Source organism: Terrapene carolina, unplaced genomic scaffold, assembly GCF_002925995.2.
Source record: "Terrapene carolina triunguis isolate 2854851 unplaced genomic scaffold, T_m_triunguis-2.0 Scaffold449, whole genome shotgun sequence".
Lineage (NCBI taxonomy): Eukaryota > Metazoa > Chordata > Testudines > Emydidae > Terrapene > Terrapene triunguis.
The window spans coordinates 3,684,874-3,704,871 of NW_020664800.1; the positions used below are offsets into that span (position 1 = coordinate 3,684,874).

The 19,998-nt window shown below is 47.4% G+C and overlaps 1 protein-coding gene across 2 annotated transcripts; it reads right to left on the reverse strand.

Moving 5' to 3' along the window:
• Positions 1-228: 228 nt before the first annotated feature.
• Positions 229-11,300, reverse strand: LOC112106814 (ficolin-1-like). 2 transcript variants are annotated; one of them, XM_024200261.3, is made up of 8 exons: positions 11,064-11,300; positions 9,574-9,687; positions 8,424-8,477; positions 4,603-4,638; positions 3,594-3,724; positions 2,289-2,418; positions 1,974-2,108; positions 229-1,448 (listed from the first exon to the last, which is right to left on the reverse strand). In XM_024200261.3, exons 1-8 carry the CDS (start codon positions 11,194-11,196, stop codon positions 1,201-1,203), a joined length of 981 nt encoding a protein of 326 aa, XP_024056029.2. In that variant the 5' UTR covers positions 11,197-11,300; the 3' UTR covers positions 229-1,200. The 2 variants fall into 2 exon arrangements, with proteins under 2 accessions (XP_024056029.2, XP_024056030.2); XM_024200262.3 differs by lacking the exon at positions 4,603-4,638.
• Between the last annotated feature and the right edge of the window lie 8,698 nt (positions 11,301-19,998).

Consider the following 19,998-nt stretch of genomic DNA (forward strand, 5'->3'; position numbering starts at 1 on the left):
TGCTACTTGCCTGCTTTTGTCAAGCCCTTTGAGATCTTCTGATGAAAAGAACCCAGTATTTATTTTCATTTGTTTTATGTTATTAATATAATAATCCCCGCAAATGACTGGGAGGGCCATGGTGAATAAGCCAGTAAGAAAACTAGTGCAATGCAAAAGATGTAATCATGCCACACAAAATGTACTTCACATGGCTGGTTAAACATACTTTATTAATTTATTGTGACATATGGCGTTTTCTTTTAACCAGTGAGGATTATGCTTCATAGTATAGCATAGCACTACTGCAGAGATAAAGGGGTTTTAGTAATCTAATACTTCACTATAGAGCTCTGGGTGCCATCCTGGCCCCACTGAAATCAATGGCAAAACCTCCATTGATTTCATTGGTGCCCGGATTTCACTCCTGGTATTCAATCTTTGCTGGGAAGTGGGGAGAGCTTAATATCCTTGGTGTAAATGATAAATGGTGTAAATATCCTTGGTGTAAATGCAAATTAGCAAGGGGCAAATATATTGCTTTCTCCAGGCTCATGATCTTAAAAAAAAAAAACAGGTTAAAATTTTTTGATCTTCTGCAATTAACTGCAGACGCATCATCATGCTATGACCTCTGACGCAATAACGTATTGAGTCACCAAGTGCCAAATCTTAAAACCTTTACTCAGCTCTTACTATGGCAAAACTTTCACTGAAGTCAGAGGGATTTTCCTTTAATTTAGCAGGAATGAAAAAAGGGACGTCAGGATGTGGCTCAATAATTGTGACGAATGATCAGCGGCCGCTCACAGCTTGGCCGCTGCCCTGCCTTTTGGCCACGCTCTCTCTCATCTGTGCCAGCAGCGCTGGCTCTGCTTTGGTTCTAACAGAAGTAGAATGGAAAGGGCTGGGCTGTAAGGTACCTGCCGTCACATTTGAACCGAGAGCTCCTGACAACTCAACGTGACCAGGAAAAGGAAAGGGTTGGTATTAAACGTCAGTGTGTTTGCTTGGGTGCTTCCAGCTATGGGCCTCATCTGATGTCAATGGAAAGACTCCCATTGACTTCACTGGGCTTCAGATCAGGCTCTAAGGCCCAGATCCTTTAGGCACGTCCATGGAACTTCCATGGAAATTAATGGGCTTTAGGCATCTAACTACCTGTGAGGGTCCATTCCCATACGTTGCTGGAGAGCGACCTCGCGCTGCACTTTCCTTGTGCTAAACTGGCCTGAACTTCATCTCTGAGACTTTGTAGGAGTAGTGAGCCCCTTTGCCTGTTGCCCAGATGACACTATCTGCGTAGCTCTCATGGGGCCCCAGCAAGTACAGCCCGTTCAGATTGGAACCGTGACACTTGTTGTACCACCAGCCTCCCTTGTACAGCAGAGCACAGTTCCCCGAATACATATCATTGTCGTTGTCTTTGGTTGTAAACGTCATATTTCTATGGCCAGACAAGGAATCACCTGTTAAAACACCGGAAGCAAGAACATGATTGTGTGTACAAAGCACTGTCAGGTTCCGATAGATGTCCTGCTCCCCTGAATGTGACTATTAAGTAACAGGGATTCTCTATTCCACACTTTGACTCTACAACTATGATTCCTTTTGTTTAATACGTAATGTGCCTCTAACAGCTCCTTTTCCCTTCCCAAACAATATTTAAAAATAGGAGGCTAGCTGTGGGAAAAGACCTCCGACCCAGCAGGGCCTCACTTTATTAAGTTCCCCCAAACCAAACATCCTCTTTCTAGACTCTGGAGGACCAAGAATTCTGAGTTCAACTCCAGTTAACATTCTGATTCCACTGTGCACAAGTGTGGTGAAAACATCATGCCGATGGCCTGCGTTGGAATGTCACATGGACTTTCTTCCCGCCTCCCCTTTCAGGTAGTCTCTGAGTTGGTAGAACTGCCAGAGATACTCTGCTTTTGATGGTTGTTCATGATACCTCCTTTGTACACAAGGTGCAGGATGGGCCCCAAACTTACCTGCAGTGCCTGTAAGAAATTTTCCTAGGTTCAGTCTGTATTTGTCAGATTGTCCTGAAATGCTGAAGGTCTCATAGTGGGCAAAGGATTTATTGTTTTCCACATCACTCAGATCGACACGAAGTTCACAAGTTTCTAGAGGCAAAACGGAAACAAAAATGTCAATCACTTTCCATTAACGTTCTGCCTGATCTTTGTAAGGAGGGGTTGAGACATGGAATACAAGCAGATTAATCACTTTATGTATCCTGTCTCCAAGGAGATGGTTTGGCAGAGAACAAAAACCAGAAAAGAATCCATCCGTGATTTTGTTACCAAAGGATGTTAACAGGTGGATATTGTCATTCCCCAGCCAGAATTCTGTCAGCTGGTTCCCAAAACCCTTCTTGTATGAATCCCAGTCGCGGAAAAAATCCACCGAACCATCTGCACGTCTCTGGAAAACCTGCAAGGAAATGAGAGGGTGTGAGGTGGAAGACTGCACCATGGTTTCTATCCATCATAAAACAGCTGCCTGACACACCATTACTTCATACCTGCTCATGCAGCCACTACACTTCGCATTCACGTAATGCTTTCCAATATATCTCCCTGCAATAGATCCTGCTCTACAAACATGGGCACCACTACCTTCATCTGTAGAGAAGGAGGAGGAGGAGGCTCAGAATGCAATGTGACCTGGCCAAGTTCAAAGAGTGACTCTGGCTCCCATCAGCTCATTTAACTGGGCAAATCCATTTCTATCTACTTCTTTTAACTGCACGTTAGATGGCTGGAGCTAACTCTTCAGGCTAGGAAGTGTTGCAAACCCCCTCTTAGCTGGTAACCTCTCTGCTCCATGGCCCATCTCTCTTTCACTCCGTGGCTTGAAGAACATAAAAACCCTTCAGTAGTTGGGATATGACAGAGTTACGGCCTTGCAGTCTTTTGCCATCACATAAGGGTCTTTCACGCCTCGGCCAGGCTGTCCGGTGCTGACAATGCTGTGTAGGCAATGTGCTTAACCTCTGGGGATGTCTGCATGGCTCCAGCCAAGACTCGAGCTAGCCATCCGAGCTCAGACCTTGGGGGGCCAAGCTGCCACCTGAGCCGCTACATCTCACTGCTAGTTGTAGTGTGTTGGGAGGCTCGTTCCCAGCTACTGTGTAGACATGCCCTGGGAGTGCCCACACTTCATAGGCTGATGTAAGGAATGACCAGCTCCAAAGGAAGCCAGGTCAGCAGATAAAGGAAGCCCGGTGTAGCCCTCCCAGCCACTAGAGGGAGACATGGTCACATGTACTAGGCAGGTTATTACACCTAAAGTCACCTGTAGAGTCTTCCAGGCTAGACAAGACCTAAATACCAAATGTGAATAAACCAAAACCTAACAAATAAGGAAACTTCCAGGTTTCCACAAACCCAGTTTCTCCTCTTTGAACTGATGGGCTGGCCTGGATATGAAATCTGTGATGACATATTTGGGGCATAACTGGATGAATTATTTCAGCTCTGTCTCAACATTTCCTCAATTTAGGACGGATTTACAGCTGCCAGCAAGTGGCAATCCTCGCACCTCTGATTAAAATCAAACGTGTTCTCTATACCACCCTCCTCCCCGCCACACTCCCTCTCACTTACAATCCAGCCTCCGCCATCTGTATCCATGTCACAGAAGACAGTGATGGAATCAACAGCAACTCCTGGGTAGATGGCGTACCAGCCGCTCAGCGTTCTCCCTTTGGCTAACAGCTCCTTGCAGTTTCTGGGTCCTAGACAAAATGGAAAATTAAACATGCATTGATTGAAAGCGCGGGACTGGATCTGATCGGGCAAGGGATGGGTGAAGAGTCAATGCGATCTTGGGGCCTTCAGAACTAAAAGCAGGCCCTGCTATGCTTTGAGCTAAATGGTCAAGGCCCCTGACACCAGACCCCTACTCCTATCCTGTGTGGCTCGGGCACAGAAGGGGACCTGTGACACGCACTCGCCAGGGGGTTAACTCAGCAGAGTTTGTGCTTTTTTAGACAGCTGATTTGTTTCATCTCTTTTCATTAGGGAGAGGCTGTGCCTGGCCCTGGCAGGTGAGTAAGGGCAGGGGAAGGCACCTGGACCGTCATGCCCTACTCCTAAGCGCCGTCCCTGCCCCCCTGCTCCCAGAGCAAAAGGGCTGCTCAAAGCTAATGCCAACAGTGTCCACAAAGGGCGTGGAGAAGAGTGGGGTTACTCTGCCACCCATCAGTGGGAACGGGCTGGCACTCCCACACAGGCTGGAGGAGCGTCCAGGAGGCACCTTTCACAAGGGCATCAGGGACTGCTCCGGCCACCTTAAATAATATCATGACTTAGTGGGTCTTTCTGAACTATGACTCATTCTGTGCCTGGGGTCACTGTCGTACTGGGGCAGGGGAGGCGGCATGGGAGCAGTAGTTCCTACACTGAAGAGGGAGAAGGAAATGTTTTGGTAATAGGTTGTTTTGTTTTGAAATAGCGGCTATTTGAGAGGTTAACCATCCTCCTGAAGGAGATGGATCGGAGACAGACTGTAGCTCACAGGTGCCTGATAAAAGAATGTATCCCGTGGCTAACACAGCTGCTACGGTCAGTTAAATCATTCTTCTGCCATATGGGAGAGTGCCAAGGTTCTTACCTGTTGTTTCTGGTTCTCCGGGCTCTCCTTTCTCTCCTAAAATGGAGCACAGGGTCAAACCCTTGCATTAGTTGGAGATCACACTCTAACCTCAGCACTCATGGGGTGTCAGCCTGTCTTGTTGCAGGAAAATGCCCTAATGCCCTTCCAACATCTCCAGAGCTGCATGAATTTGGCATTGATGGTACAATACAGAATATGAGGGCAGAAGAGGGGCATTACATTTAGAGGCGTGTGAAGTACATAGACATTTTTTAAAAAAAAGTTAATATTTGGGGGTTTATTCTCCGTTTGTACAAATTAATTCACTTGGGAAAACAAGATGAAAGTAGCTTGGTGCAGAATTGCTCCTGGCTGACTGTCCAGGGACTTCAGGCAGCCAGATGCAATGAGTAACATTTTCAAAAGCACATAAGTAACTTACGAGCCTACGGCCCATTAAAAAGCAGAGCTGTCCAAAGCATGACAATTCCATTTCGCGGCAACTTTGGAGGTTTTGAATTTTGGTTTCGTTCCACATTAGCATGAAAAAAAACCTTTTGAAGGTTGTTTTGTGAAAATGAAATTGTGTTGAGATGTCCATGTTCCGATCGAAACCTGAGCTTTTCTATTCGAGAAGGTTTTGGGGTACAAGGCTCTCTGGTTACTTCTGACAAGAGAGACTCTCTCACACTTTACAGCGTGGTGGTTAAGACACTGGGATGTGGGAGAAGGGAGTTCAAGTCCCTTTTCTTCTTGAGTCAGGATGATCTGCGATGAAAAACTCTGCTCTTAATCAGCCAGAGAAGAGACTTGATCCTGGCTCCCCTACATCAGGGCTTAAATTCAGCTGGAGCTGTCCAGAGCTCTGCTCTGGTAAATAGGTCTGAGCCCCTGTGCACCTTGCAGGGCTTCAGCCCCGAGCCCCAGTGCCCCCACCCCCGTGGGGCTAAGCCCCGAGACCCCCCTCTCCTCAGCTGAAGCCCGCAGCCCTGCCACTGCTCAGGGCAGAAGCCAAGACCATAACAGGGTTCAACAAAGAGCTAGATAAGTTCATGGAGGATAGGTCCATCAATGGCTATTAGCTAGGATGGGCAGGAATGGTGTTCCTAGCCTCTGTTTGCCAGAAGCTGGGAATGAGCGACAGGGGATGGATCACTTGATGATTTCCTGTTCTGTTCACTCCCTCTGGGGCACCTGGCATTGGCCACTGTCGGTAGACAGGATACTGGGCTAGATGGACCTTTGGTCTGACCTAGTAGGGCCATCCTTATGTTCTTATGTAGAAGCCCTGAGCTCCCCCCCCGCACCAGCCCAGTGGCTGAACCCCCCACTCCCTCCGGGGCCTGGAGTTTTTATAGCATGTTGGGAGAGGGTGCATGGGGGACTCCGGGAAATAATGTATGAGAATATGAGCTCTGTCCCACATCACAGGCCAGTGCGATGATCACCAGCCTATGAGAGTCTTGCTCTCTAGAGAGCCCTGGCCCGTTTCTAAAACGTCATTTTGGTGAAAATATTCCAACCGGTTCTATTTCTTAGGCGCTTTTGAAAATTGTACCTGATGTTCCTTCAAAACCCAAGGAGTCTGGTGGCACCTTAAAGACTAACAGATTTATTCGGGCATAAGCTTTCGTGGGTAAAAACCTCACTTTGCCAATTCAGAAAAGGATCGGGATATTCTGCAGGGAGACTTGGATGACCTTGTAAATTGGAGTAATAATAATAGGATGAGATTTAATAGTGAGAAGTGTAAGGTGATGCATTTAGGGATGACTAACAAGAATTTTAGTTATAAGCTGGGGACGCATCGGTTGGAAGTGACGGAGGAGAAGGACCTCGGAGTCCTGGTTGATCGCAGGATGACTATGAGTCGGCAATGTGACGTGGCTGTGAAAAAAGCGAATGCGATCTTGGGATGCATTAGGCGAGGTATTTCTAGTAGGGACAAGGAGGTGCTGCTTCCGTTATACAAGGCGCTGGTGAGACCTCATTTGGAGTACTGTGTGCAGTTCTGGTCTCCCATGTTTAAAAAGGATGAACTCAAACTGGAACGGGTACAGAGAAGGGCCACTAGGATGATCCGAGGAATGGAAAACCTTTCCTATGAAAGGAGACTCGAGGAGCTCGATTTGTTTAGCCTAACCAAAAGAAGGCTGAGGGGGGATATGATTGCTCTCTTTAAATATATCAGAGGGATAAATACCAGGGAGGGAGAGGAATTATTTCAGCTCAGTACTAATGTGGACACGAGAACAAATGGATATAAACTGGCCGTGGGGAAGTTTAGGCTTGAAATTAGACGAAGGTTTCTAACCGTCAGAGGGGTGAAATTCTGGAACAGCCTTCCGAGGGAAACGGTGGGGGCGAAAGACCTCTCTGGCTTCAAGATTAGGCTAGATAAGTTTATGGAGGGAATGGTTTGATGGGATAACGTGATGTTAGTCAATTAGGCAATAACGTGCCATCGCTGGTAAAATGTGGGTCCGGCTGGAGAATCTTGCCTGTATGCTCGGGGTTCTACTGATCGCCATATTTGGGGTCGGGAAGGAATTTTCCTCCAGGGTAGATTGGCAGAGGCCCTGGAGGTTTTTCGCCTTCCTCCGCAGCATAGGGCAGGGGTCGCAAGCTGGAGGATTCTCTGCGACTTGAAGTCTTTAAATCACGATCTGGAGACTTCAAAAGCTGAGATAAGGGAAATTGGGTGGGTCAGCTTTTGTGGCCTGCATCATGCGGGAGGTCAGACTAGATGACCATAATGGTCCCTTCTGACCTTAAAGTCTATGAGTCTATGAGTCTATGAGTCACTTCTTCGGATCCTTGTTGTTTTTGTAGATACAGACTAACACGGCTACCCCCTGATACTTCAAAACCCAGAGCAAGTTCTAGATGCAGACTGGAATAAGGGCAGCTACCTGAACCAAAGCAGTGGGTGGCTGCAAAGAAAGATGAGGGTAAAATGGTATTTATACCAAGCCTCAATCACAGTCCCCCTCATGTACAGGATTGGATTAGCTGAGCATGAATTCCTGGAAGTGCTAAGAAATATTTGTAAGGACACGCAGGCCTTTGTGAACCAGCGGGCACTACAGAACTATTGCACCTTACGTGCCTGTCACTGTGGGTATGTCTACACTGCTGTGATTTGCAGCTCGTGTAGACGTACTTATGCTAGATTTTAGCTTGCTGACAATAGCCGTGAGGATGCAGTGGTACAAGATTCAGGATAGGCTGCACAACCCCTCTGGCTACATACTCACATCTGTAGCTTAGCCCACATAGACATAGAATATCAGGGTTGGAAGGGACCTCAGGAGATCATCTAGTCCAACCCCCTGCTCAAAGGGAGACCAATCCCCAGACAGATTTTTGCCCCAGATCCCTAACTGGCCCCCTCAAGGATTGAACTCACATCCCTGGGTTTAGCAGGCCCATGCTCAAACCACTGAGCTCTCCCTCCTCCCATGTGTTCACTTCTGTTGTTAGCAAGCTAGCGAGATTAAAGGTAATGTGGGTACAGCTACATGGACTGCAAATCACACCCCCGGCTGCAGTGTAGCCATCCCCCATATGTCAGTAAAGTACAGAAGGGCCACAGCTTTGCAGTGAGAAGAATGATTTGAGATGATCAATCACCTTTCAGTCCAAGGAGGCCAAGCATCACCTTTTTTCTCTTGGTTAAACAGCGGAAAGATTTATCTGAAGTGCAACAATGTCAGTGGGGGGCTCAGAACTGAGGTTCTACTGGGGTAAAAAGTTTTCACAGATGTAACCTGAAGATAAGCATGTTCAGCAGCTGTTACTGTGATGTAATCAAAGTGACTCGCTCTTTCTTGCTTTACCTTTCTCCCCGGCTGGTCCCATCTTTCCAGGGATCCCTGGAGCTCCCTGTTCTCCTACAAACACAAGAGAGTAAATATTTGACAGCGCCAGCCCTGAATAATTCAAACATACCGACCAGAAGTGAACTGAATCCCCACATCTGCCATTTCTGATTTGACTCATGAGGCTGCAACTTAGAGTCCAGAGAGAGGATCCTGCCATTATCAGTGGCCAGTTGGGGTATCCATCCCAGAGAATGTATCAGACCCTGCTTCCACTAAGCCTTGTCATAGCTGCTATCTGAGTTGCACCCAGCTCTTAGTTTTAACAAACCTCTCTACATCAGCGTTTCTCAAACTGGGGGCCGTGAGGGTACTCCAGGGGGTCCGTGGGCCCTGCTGATCAACTCCTCCCCCTCCCTCCCTCAACTTCTCCCCCTCCCTTCCAGCGCCTTCTGCACGCCGGGAAACAGCTCTTCAGTGGTGTGCAGGAGGTGCTGGGAGGGAGGGGGAGGAGCGGGGATGGGATGCGCTTGGGGCAGGGGGCAGAAAGAGGCGTGGAAGAGGAGGGGCCGGGCTGGAGTAGGGGCGGGAAGAGATGGGGCGGGCGTGGGGCCTTGGGGGAAGGGGTGGAGCGGGGGGCTTGGGGATCCGTGAAAATTTTTAAATCAAAATGGGGGTCCTCGGGTTGCTCAAGTTTGAGAACCGCTGCTCTATAGGGTCAAATAGTTTATTGGCACATGTGAGTCCTGGCAGATAGATCTGTAACCACAGGCGAGGGAGGAGGTCAGTGTGTTACAGCAGCAGATCGCGGCACTTGGCCCTTTGGCTCCTGCTCTATCAGCTCACACTCTGAACTCTGGAGATCCCTGGTGTGCTGGCCAAGGTGGTGGCCATCCAAGATCCACAGCTGGCCTCCCTTCCACAGCAGCCCCCAGGCTACCATTGTTCTGGCCAGAGGAAAAAGAAATTGACAATGTTTCAGAGCCAGCTTCTTAGCTCTGGCCCCTCAATGTGGAGTTAGAGACTTGCATAGTGACCAACCTACTTGAGGCACCTTTTCCTCATGTTGGGGACTCATAAGGATCTCCAAGGGCTGAACTATTATAACATCCGTCATTCATTTTTCTGCCATCCAAAGCAGAGTCTCCCTCCGCCCCTGGGCACATACCTCTCATTCCTGCAGGTCCAGGGTCACCTTTGGGCCCCATGGCACCAGGAATCCCAGGGCAGCCTTGGAGAACAGCAAGCTTCTCTGAACCACTGAGACCCACTATTTTCACGTCTGGAGAAATAAATGACATGTGAGGAGGTCCCTGAGAGAAATAAATCCTGCAAATGAGAATCTCCACAAGCTAGCTTCCTTTTCCTTTTCCTTTTCTAATACAAAAACCACAGCCTCAGTTTGAGGAATTAAGAGGCTATTTAAAACGTTCATGGATTTGCACGTATTAAATTAACCACCAGAAGAGACCGGACGGCAGACACTGGAGAATCTCAACAAAGATTTTCAAGTGACACTAAAACTTGGTGGATTAGCAAGGATCTGGGTGAAAACTAATCACACTGCCATGTGATCTGGATAGATGAGAGCAGTGGGGCTGCAAGCAACAAGAGAAGACTCAAGGCTTGTAAATGTGAAGTCAGTGGGAGTTTTCTCATTGGCTTCATTGGGAACAGGATTGTACCCCTACAGCTGGGGAGAGGAAATCAAGAAAGCTACACAGGATGTAACCAAGCAGGCGCACCTACTGCGTTAAACACAAGCCGCAGTCATTGCTTTCACCTTGTCTTATTAATACGATCCCAGGGACTTTTTCCTACAACCATGTACTGCTGCAAGAAAGGGAGGTAACCAGGGTTCAGGAGGCTGGGAAGAAAGTATCTCTGAGCAGCTCTTAAGAAGTGTGAAATAAGGGAACATTTGAGAAATGCCAGAGTATTGTGCACATGTGAATTTCCATAAACTTTAGAGACTTTCTGACTTTCACATTAATTCCAAAGATCTGAATAATATCTCCCTAGGAGATATGGGTAGAGGTATCTATTCTATTCTAGTTTACTTCTTATATCAGACTTATTCTGTTCTATTCCTTACATCAGATCTGTTCTATTCTCACTTGATATCATGTGCCTCATATTCTGTTCCTTTTATTAGGTCTATTCTATTCTATCCACCATATTCTATTCCTTATATCATCTCCATCTCTGTAGTATCTGAGCTCACTGGACAGAATCAGTAGAGAATGGAATACGGCAAGATTTTCATTTAATCAGATTATTCTTTAACTGGAGAATGTTGCTGTTCGAGGACTGCCAAAGAATAAAATCAGGGCTGATGTAATAAACAGCATCTCATCTCGTGAATACCATTCTTCTCCACTCTAGTAGCTGGGGGTTTCACAGCCCCTTTGCTCTGTCTCCTACTATGCCATGGAACAGCCCAACAGCAATGCAAAGGCATTAGTTATACAGTGCATATGTGAGCCGTCTTGTTTCTTGATTAAAAGTGATTTAATTAAGGAAGAAAATTAGAAGGGCTAATATTAAACTTCATATTCTGACTGATGAGGAATTCTGTGCATTCTAAATTCTGCATCTTAAAATGGGAACCAGTCAGATCCATGTTGTTAAAAGGTAACAGGTTTGTCTGTGACTCACCTGGGCAGGTGTCCTGAGCCTCACAAACCACAGCTGCTAGACAGAGTAAGGCGAGGAGGGTTTGCTGGGCAGCCCTTCCCATGGCTGGTGCTGGTCTCTGCAACGGCAGCTCCACTCGTCTCCTCAGCTTCATGCTGTGTTAGCATCTCAGCCCTGGGAGCCTTTCATATCATATGAAAATACAAGAAATAAACTCCACCTCGGAACTCTAATCTCCCTTACACCCCAGTTCCCACGTTCCAGCTGTAAAATGGCTTCCCCTTGGCTTGTTGTGCAGACACTTTCCCAACTTTAAGAATCTGATAAGAAAGTTTCCTGTCACATTGTACCTCCTGTGTGACTCAGTAAATATTTTGGTGCCAGTGGTCTGCTTCCCATTAATTTTACTTGCTTTCCTTTAAGTGTTGGTGTCAGCAATTCTTCATTTAACTCCTTTATACCAAAGAGTTGAGATTATTTTCCAGCTAGAGCTTCATTCCACGGATGTCAGGGTGGAAGATCAATCTGGCCAAGAAGGATATGTAATTATTTTTCTTGACAGCCTAAGCATTGCAAAATCTCTGAGAGTATGTTTACACCTGCTCCAGTGGCGCTGTTAGATCATTAGATCCTGAGAAAGGATTTCACAGGGTTGAACACATACATTCATATCCTCGTTTTTGAAGAACTGCAGGTTTGATATTGTTGTAGTCTTCAGATTGATCTCAGTTCTAAGTACTTGTTTGTTGTTAAATTGTTCATAGAATCATAGAATCATAGAATATCAGGGTTGGAAGGGACCTCAGGAGGTCATCTAGTCCAACCCCCTGCTCAAAGCAGGACCAATTCCCAACTAAATCATCCCAGCCAGGGCTTTGTCAAGACTGACCTTAAAAACCTCTAAGGAAGGAGATTCTACCACCTCCCTAGGTAACCCATTCCAGTGCTTCACCACCCTCCTAGTGAAAAAGTTTTTCCTAATATCCAACCTAAACCTCCGCAACTGCAACTTGAGACCATTACTCCTTGTTCTGCATCAGGTACCACTGAGAACAGTCTAGATCCATCCTCTTTGGAACCCCCTTTCAGGTAGTTGAAAGCAGCTATCAAATCCCCCCTCATTCTTCTCTTCTGCAGACTAAACAATCCCAGTTCCCTCAGCCTCTCCTCATAAGTCATGTGCTCCAGACCCCTAATCATTTTTGTTGCCCTCCGCTGGACTCTTTCCAATTTTTCCACATCCTTCTTGTAGTGTGTGGCCCAAAACTGGACACAGTACTCCAGATGAGGCCTCACCAATGTCGAATAGAGGGGAATGATCACGTCCCTCGATCTGCTGGCAATGCCCCTACTTATACAGCCTTCTTGGCAACAAGGGCACACTGTTGACTCATATCCAGCTTCTTGTCCACTGTAACCCCTTTTCTGCAGAACTGCTTCCTAGCCATTCGGTCCCTAGTCTGTAGCAGTGCATGGGATTCTTCCGTCCTAAGTGCAGGACTCTGCACTTGTCCTTGTTGACCCTCATCAGGTTTCTTTTGGCCCAATCCTCTAATTTGTCTAGGTCCCTCTCTATCCTATCCCTACCCTCCAGCGTATCTACCACTCCTCCCAGCTTAGTGTCATCTGCAAACTTGCTGAGAGTGCAGTCCACGCCATCCTCCAGATCATTAATGAAGATATTGAACAAAAACCGGCCCCAGGACCGACCCCTGGGGCACTCCACTTGAAACCGGCTGCCAACTAGACATGGAGCCGTTGATCACTACCCGTTGAGCCCGACCCCATGGACTTGTGCAGCGCATCCGGCCCCATGGACTTGTGCTCGTCCAGTTTTTCTAAATATTCCCGAACCACTTCTTTCTCCACAGAGGACTGGTCACTTTCTCCCCATACTGTGCTGCCCAGTGCAGCAGTCTGGGAGCTGACCTTGTTCGTGAAGACAGAGGCAAAAAAATCATTGAGTACATTAGCTTTTTCCACATCCTATGTCACTAGGTTGCCTCCCTCATTCAGTAAGGGGCCCACACTTTCCTTGACTTTCTTCTTGTTGCTAACATACCTGAAGAAACCCTTCTTGTTACTCTTAACATCTCTTGCTAGCTGCAACTCCAAGTGTGATTTGGCCTTCCTGATTTCACTCCTGCATGCCTGAGCAATATTTTTATACTCCTCCCTGGTCATTTGTCCAATCTTCCACTTCTTGTAAGCTTCTTTTTTGCATTTAAGGTCAGCATGGATTTCACTGTTAAGCCAAGCTGGTCACCTGCCATATTTACTGTTCTTTCTACACATCGGGATGGTTTTTTCCTGCAACCTCAATAAGGATTCTTTAAAATACAGCCAGCTCTCCTGGACCCCTTTCCCCCTCATGTTATTCTCCCAGGGGATCCTACCCATCAGTTCCCTGAGGGAGTCAAAGTCTGCTTTTCTGAAGTCCAGGGTCTGTATTCTGCTGCTCTCCTTTCTTCCTTGTGTCAGGATCCTGAACTCGACCATCTCATGGTCACTGCCTCCCAGGTTCCCATCCACTTTTGCTTCCCCTACTAATTCTTCCTGGTTTGTGAGCAGCAGGTGTAGAAGAGCTCTGCCCCTAGTTGGTTCCTCCAGCACTTGCACCAGGAAATTGTCCCCTACACTTTCCAAAAACTTCCTGGATTGTCTGTGCACCACTGTATTGCTCTCCCAGCAGATATCAGGGTGATTAAAGTCTCCCATGAGAACCAGGGCCTGCGATCTAGTAACTTCTGCTAGTTGCCGGAAGAAAGCCTCGTCCACCTCATCCCCCTGGTCTGGTGGTCTATAGCAGCCTCCCACCACAACATCACCCTTGTTGCTCACATTTCTAAACTTAATCCAGAGACTCTCAAGTTTTTCTGCAGTTTCATACCGGAGGTCTGAGCAGTCATACTCCTCTCTTACATACAACGCGACTCCCCCACCTTTTTTGCCCTGCCTGTCCTTCCTGAACAGTTTATATCCATCCATGACAGTGCTCCAGTCATGTGAGTTATCCCACCAAGTCTCTGTTATTCCAAACGCATCATAGTTCCCTGACTGTGCCAGGACTTCCAGTTCTCCCTGCTTGTTTCCCAGGCTTCCTGCATTTGTGTATAGGCACTTAAGATAACTTGTTGATTGTCCTGCTTTCTCAGTCTGAGACAGGAGTCCTCCCCTCTTGCACTCTCCTGCTCGTGCTTCCTCCCGGTATCCCATTTCCCCACTTACCTCAGGGCTTTGGTCTCCTTCCCCCGGTGAACCTAGTTTAAATGATACTGCCTCTATAGCAGAGGAGGCTTTTGATTCCATGACATCAGAAGTCTATTCTATTCTATTCTAATACACAGTAGTGCATTATGTGACATGACTGACATCTGTCACGTGTGGTTTGTTCTCTTGTATCCCTTCCCCGGGGGAGACTGCGTGCAGTGGAGTGTTTTGGCAGTGTGTGGGGTGTTGTGGGGTGTTTATTAATGTACATGTTATTTCATATTTATATTAGAACAGGCAGGTTGAAGAAATGTACCTTGTATTTGAAGTGGAGGCTGATGACGTTCATGACGATTTTTAGTTGTGGGGGCGGGGGGAGGGAATTGACACAGTCTCAGACTGCCCCCAGAGAAGGTTTTGTCTTCCACACAGAGGAGCTTTGCTGCTGTCAGTCTGAGAGGCATGTAATGTATACACCTTAGTGTGTGTGTGTGTGTGTGTGAACTCTGCATGTTTAAACTCAAGTAGCTTCCTCTTAATTGTTGTATGGGGGGACAAAGTTGAACTGAATCTCAAATAATGCTCACCTGTTGTTGCTGGTGACCCAGCATTTCCTTTATCTCCTAAAGAAAGAAGTTTCAGATCTTGTGTTATCTGGATATCGCATCCTGATCTGAGTGTGCAACCCAGCATTGGTATTAATCCCAGGCTAGGGCACACGAATGCTGATGCTCCCTTTCACTGCTCTATTAAAAACATCTAAGCAACATTTCCAGGATGGTGAATTTGCCTCGGAGGCTCAGGCTGTAAGGCCAGCTTGCCTTTTAACCCAAGAGCTGTATTAAAATGCCTGTTACGTGCAGCATGTTGGGAATACGTGTCAGAAAAACAAGATTTCAGAAGTTCCTTCCTCGGACCATGTGAAATGACAGATATTATTATTACAGCCCAAACCCCGAAGAATCTCTTGGTGCATCGCAGCGAAATGGAGCCGATGCCATCCAACTCCAGGATGCAGCCCTGGGATGCTGCGTGACCCAATGGATGGATCCAAATGAGATGATAAGAAGAGATGGGGAAGAGGGAATAACTAAAGCAGCAGATAACTCACACAGGACACACAGCAGCTCCCCCACAGCACTGCATCATCATCAGGAAGCGATTGCAGGGGAACAGACAGCGCACAAGCTGCCGGGTATGGAGGTATTTGGAAAGCAGCCACCAATCCCATGACACTGAGTTCAGAGGCTCCTGCACGTTGCAAGTGAAGTATCAATTAATAGAACATTTGGTGCAATCTTTTGAAAATTCTAATGAGCCATTCTCAGCCTCACGGATGCAACGTGGGGTTTGTGACCGCTTGTCTTCTCTCTGTCCCTCTAGCCTGGAGCAGATGGCAAGGGCAGGTCACTTCTCCTAGGACGTGCATTTGCATGTGGGGGCCAGCAAGTGGAGCATCTCTTCCACTCCTTGCTGATCTGCCTGGTCCCGCCTTTGTTGCTCTGCTTGTGCCTCCCTTGTGGCACCAGTCCTCTGGGAACAATCCTCAGGTAATACAACCACGATGTAATAATTGCCTTGCCACGCCTCTCCTGTGCTGCCAGTGCCATGCTCCCTGTCTCTCTGGCCTCAGCTCAGCAAAGCACTGGAGAACGGGCTTAGCTTGAACCAGGTGCTTACTGATGTCAGTGGAACATAAACATGCTTAAAGTTAAGCAAGTGCTTAAGTGTTTTGCTGAATCAAGGCCTCTCTCAATGTGAGTAACATCAGAAAAGCAGGTGCACCCTCCCCCAAAAGCGCTAACCCTTATGTCCAGGGAGGCCAGTAGCACCTTTTCTCCTGGTGAAAAAGGGAACTATTGAGCTGAGATGCAGTGGCAGAGCTCTGAACCCGCTCACCTGTGCAGGAACAGGAGGGGCCTGTCTAAAGTCCGGTAGCTGGCTACGGATGCAGGGCTGTTGCTGGGAAAGGCTGCAGTCGCTCCCTGAGTGGCAAACCCGCCTGGGGGAAAGCCAGATATGGAGGAAGAAGCCCAGGGAAACAGCAGCAAGGGGTAGGATTGTATTGGACTGTGGCTGCTTGTTATAGGGTCTCTGGGCTGGAACCCAGGTGTAGAGGGCAGGCTGGGTTCCCCTACCAGCTGCCGGGAAGCGGTACAGGGTGTTGGAGGTGCCAGGCAGCCAGTGGGTCTGGAAAGATGGTGAATTCCCCAGAAGGGGAGGACATCAGTGACCTGGCCGGAGGGCCAAGCCACGAAGAGGAGACTGCAGTCCCTGGAGCGAGAGGGGCCGCAGGGCAAGACAGCACGGGAGAAGACATCACCGGAGCAGAAGCACGAGGTCTGGTATAACTAATACTCAGAGGACAGCCAGCAGGAGGTGCCTTGAGCAGTGAGTGGCCCCTGTGCCATAAGGGTAAAAAAAACCAAACCACAAGAATGTTGTGATTATTCCAAACCCAAGTCTGACAAGCCCCAAAAATTCAGAGTTAAGGTTTCATAGATTCCAAGGCCAGAAGGGCCCCTTGTTATTGTCTATTCTGACTTCCTGTATAGCACAGGCCAGAGAACTGCCCCAAACTAATTCCTAGAGCAGAGCTTTCAGAAAACCATCCAGTGTTGGCTTAAAAATGGTCAGTGATGGAGAATCCACCACAACCCTTGGGAAATTGCCCCAATGCTCATTGTCAAATATATAGGCTTAACTTCCAGTCTGAATTTGTCCAGCTTCAACCTCCAGTCATTGGATCGTGTTACACCTTTCTCTGGTAGATTGAAGAGCCCCTTATTAAATATTTGTTCCCCATGTAGGTACTTAGACTGTGACCAAGTCAACCCACAACCTTCTCTTTAAGCTAAATAGACTCATAGACTCATAGACTTTAAGGTCAGAAGGGACCATTATGATCATCTAGTCTGACCTCCCGCATGATGCAGGCCACAAAAGCTGACCCACCCACTCCTGGAATAATTCTCTCCCTTGACTCAGCTGTTGAAGTCCCCAAATCATGATTTAAAGACTTCAAGTCGCAGAGAATCCTCCAGCAAGCGACCCCTGCCCTATGCTGCGGAGGAAGGCGAAAAACCTCCAGGGCCTCTGCCAATCTACCCTGGAGGAAAATTCCTTCCCGACCCCAAATATGGCGATCAGCTGATCCCCGAGCATGCGGGCAAGATTCTCCAGCCAGACCCTCCGGAAAAAGTTCTCTGTAGTAACTTTTAATATCCCATCACTGACCATTGTTACTAATAGATCGAGCTCTTTGAGTCTATCACTATCAGGCAGGTTTTCTACTCCTTTCATCATGCTCGTAGCTCTTCTCTGAACCCTCTCCAACTTATTAACGTCCTTCATGAATTGAGGGCACCAGAACTGGACACAGGATTCCAGCAGCAGTCACACCAGTGCCAAATACAGAGGTATAATAACCTCTCTACTGCGACTCAAGATTCCCATATTTAGACATCCCAGGATTGCATTAGCTTTTTTGGCCATGGCTTCACACTGAGAACTCATGTTTAGCTGATTATCAACCATGAGCCCCAAATCTTTTTCAGAGTCACTGCTTCCCAGGATAGAGTCCTCCATCCTATAAGTACGGCCTACATTGTTTGTTAAACTAACCGAGTGCAAAGCTGAGATTATCCCAAGGGCATCACTTAGAGGTGGTTAAGAATTTTCAGTCAAAGCCATTTTTCAGAAGAAAACTGGGTTTTCAACAAAATAATATTTTTTTTGCAAAAAAGTGTCTGCTTTCAGTGGAAAATCTTGAATTTTCATTAAAAAAAAAAGGAGCGTCCCCAGTGGTGCCCCTGTGATGATGCGCTGCCTCCCCTCACCAAGACAGGAGATTGTGGTGCCTCATGAGACATGTAGTCTGATCAGTGAGTCCAGCCAATAGAGGACAGTGGGAGTATGAAACAGCTGAACCACGACTCCCAGGAGGCACCACGGTGGCATTTCAGAATTGAACTATATCATTTTTGGGGCAGAAATATTTCAGTTTTTGAGTTTTTTTGGTGAATCCTCAAAATTTTCTGTGGAAGAAACGCCATGTTCCAACCAGCTTTCGTGTCCATAGCAAACAGCACTGTGTAGATATTTGCATATGCTAATAGCATAATTGTCCTTGCCTTTGAAACCCAGTCTCACTGCATCTTTTCCATCACTAACTCGTATGAGTGCACATTTTAGGTCCAGCGTCCCACATAGTGTCCGGACCCTGGGTGTGGCTAACAGCAGCAGATAAGAGGAGACAGTTGTCAAGAGAATCTGAGACACCGTGTACTTGTTATTTAATACAGAAACAAACTTTAAAGAACCACCCCATCGGCTCTTCATCATCCAACTGGTCTTGACCTGATAAACTCTCAATTCTGTGTTTGCTCGGTAGGGTCTAGCCAGAAGGGCCATACTGTTAAAGTGACTCATCTGTCACTCACCTGGGCAGGTGTCCTCACAGAGCCCTGCCACCAAGCAGAGTAAAGCTATGAGGCTTTGCTGTGCTGCTCTCCCCACGGCTGGTGCTGGTCTCCGCAGTGTCAGCTCAATCCATCTCTGCTTGAGCAGTTCAACCCTCTCTTAGCCTTTTATATGCAATAGGAACAGCTGCCACCTTTGAACCCTCAACTCCCAGCATCCGTAATTCCCACTTTCCAGTCATTTCCCCTTGGAAGATTGTGTGGAAACATTTTATTTATTAACGAGGCGGAGGCTGTTTGTTTCCTGGGCCTGCTTTGTCATCTGTTACCTAGTTGATTGCAAAACTGCTGGGGATGTTTGGTCTTATTTCCAACTGGAGAGCTTACCTGCATGCTCACAGGGCTTCAATGCACATTGTACGGGTGCAAGTGGGGAGGAGGGTGTGTGTTGGCTCTCTGCGCAGGATGAATTTCCCCCTAAATCTTGTCTAGATAGGGGAAAAGGTTGTTTGTTTCCCGACCTCTCCATCAATGATCAGAATTAGATGGCTCCGGGAACAGTCTGACAACGCACAGAAGCCTCAGTCCTGGCTGACAATAGAGCTGGAAGGGCAAGAGAAGGAGGAGATGGGATCATCTCATTCCAAACTCAGACTGTCTCTAGCCCATCACCAAACATTTTAGTGACACACTGCGAAGGAAACGATATTAGACTGGAAACGGGGTGGTTCTGTTTGAGTGAGAGCTGCAGCCTGGCATGAGAAGTGCATGTGCCTGCACATTCTGATGAGACACTAATTGCTAAATATTCCCTCGTTTGCCCAGCCTTTGGGGAGAATACACGCTTGGGCCTGCTGCTTGGGCTCTGGGTGGACTGGGGATAAGGGTGTGTGTGGTGGGAGGGTCTTCATTCTCTGGACATCTTGAATATGCAGGCATGGAGAATGACAGATGATACCAGGCCATTTAGAATCCAGGCTGCTGGCTCATCCATAGTTTGGAACCTGTGGGTAATGGCCTAAGCCCCACACCTAGGGCCAGATTTTAAAAGGTATTCAGGTGCCTAAGGATGTAGACAGGCATCTAGTGGGATTTTCTAAAGAACCTAATGAGGTTAGGCACCTAGGCACCTGGTGGGATTTTCAAAAGTTTCTGCAGCTTCAGGCACCTAAATATCTTTAAAAATCTGGCCTTTAGGTGTTTTTCAACCTTTAGGTGTTTTATTATTTGTATGGTAGTAGCACCAAGGAACTTCAGTCATGGACAGGGCCCGTTGTGCTCGGCACTGGACAGACACAGACCAAAAAGATGGCCCCGGGTCCCTA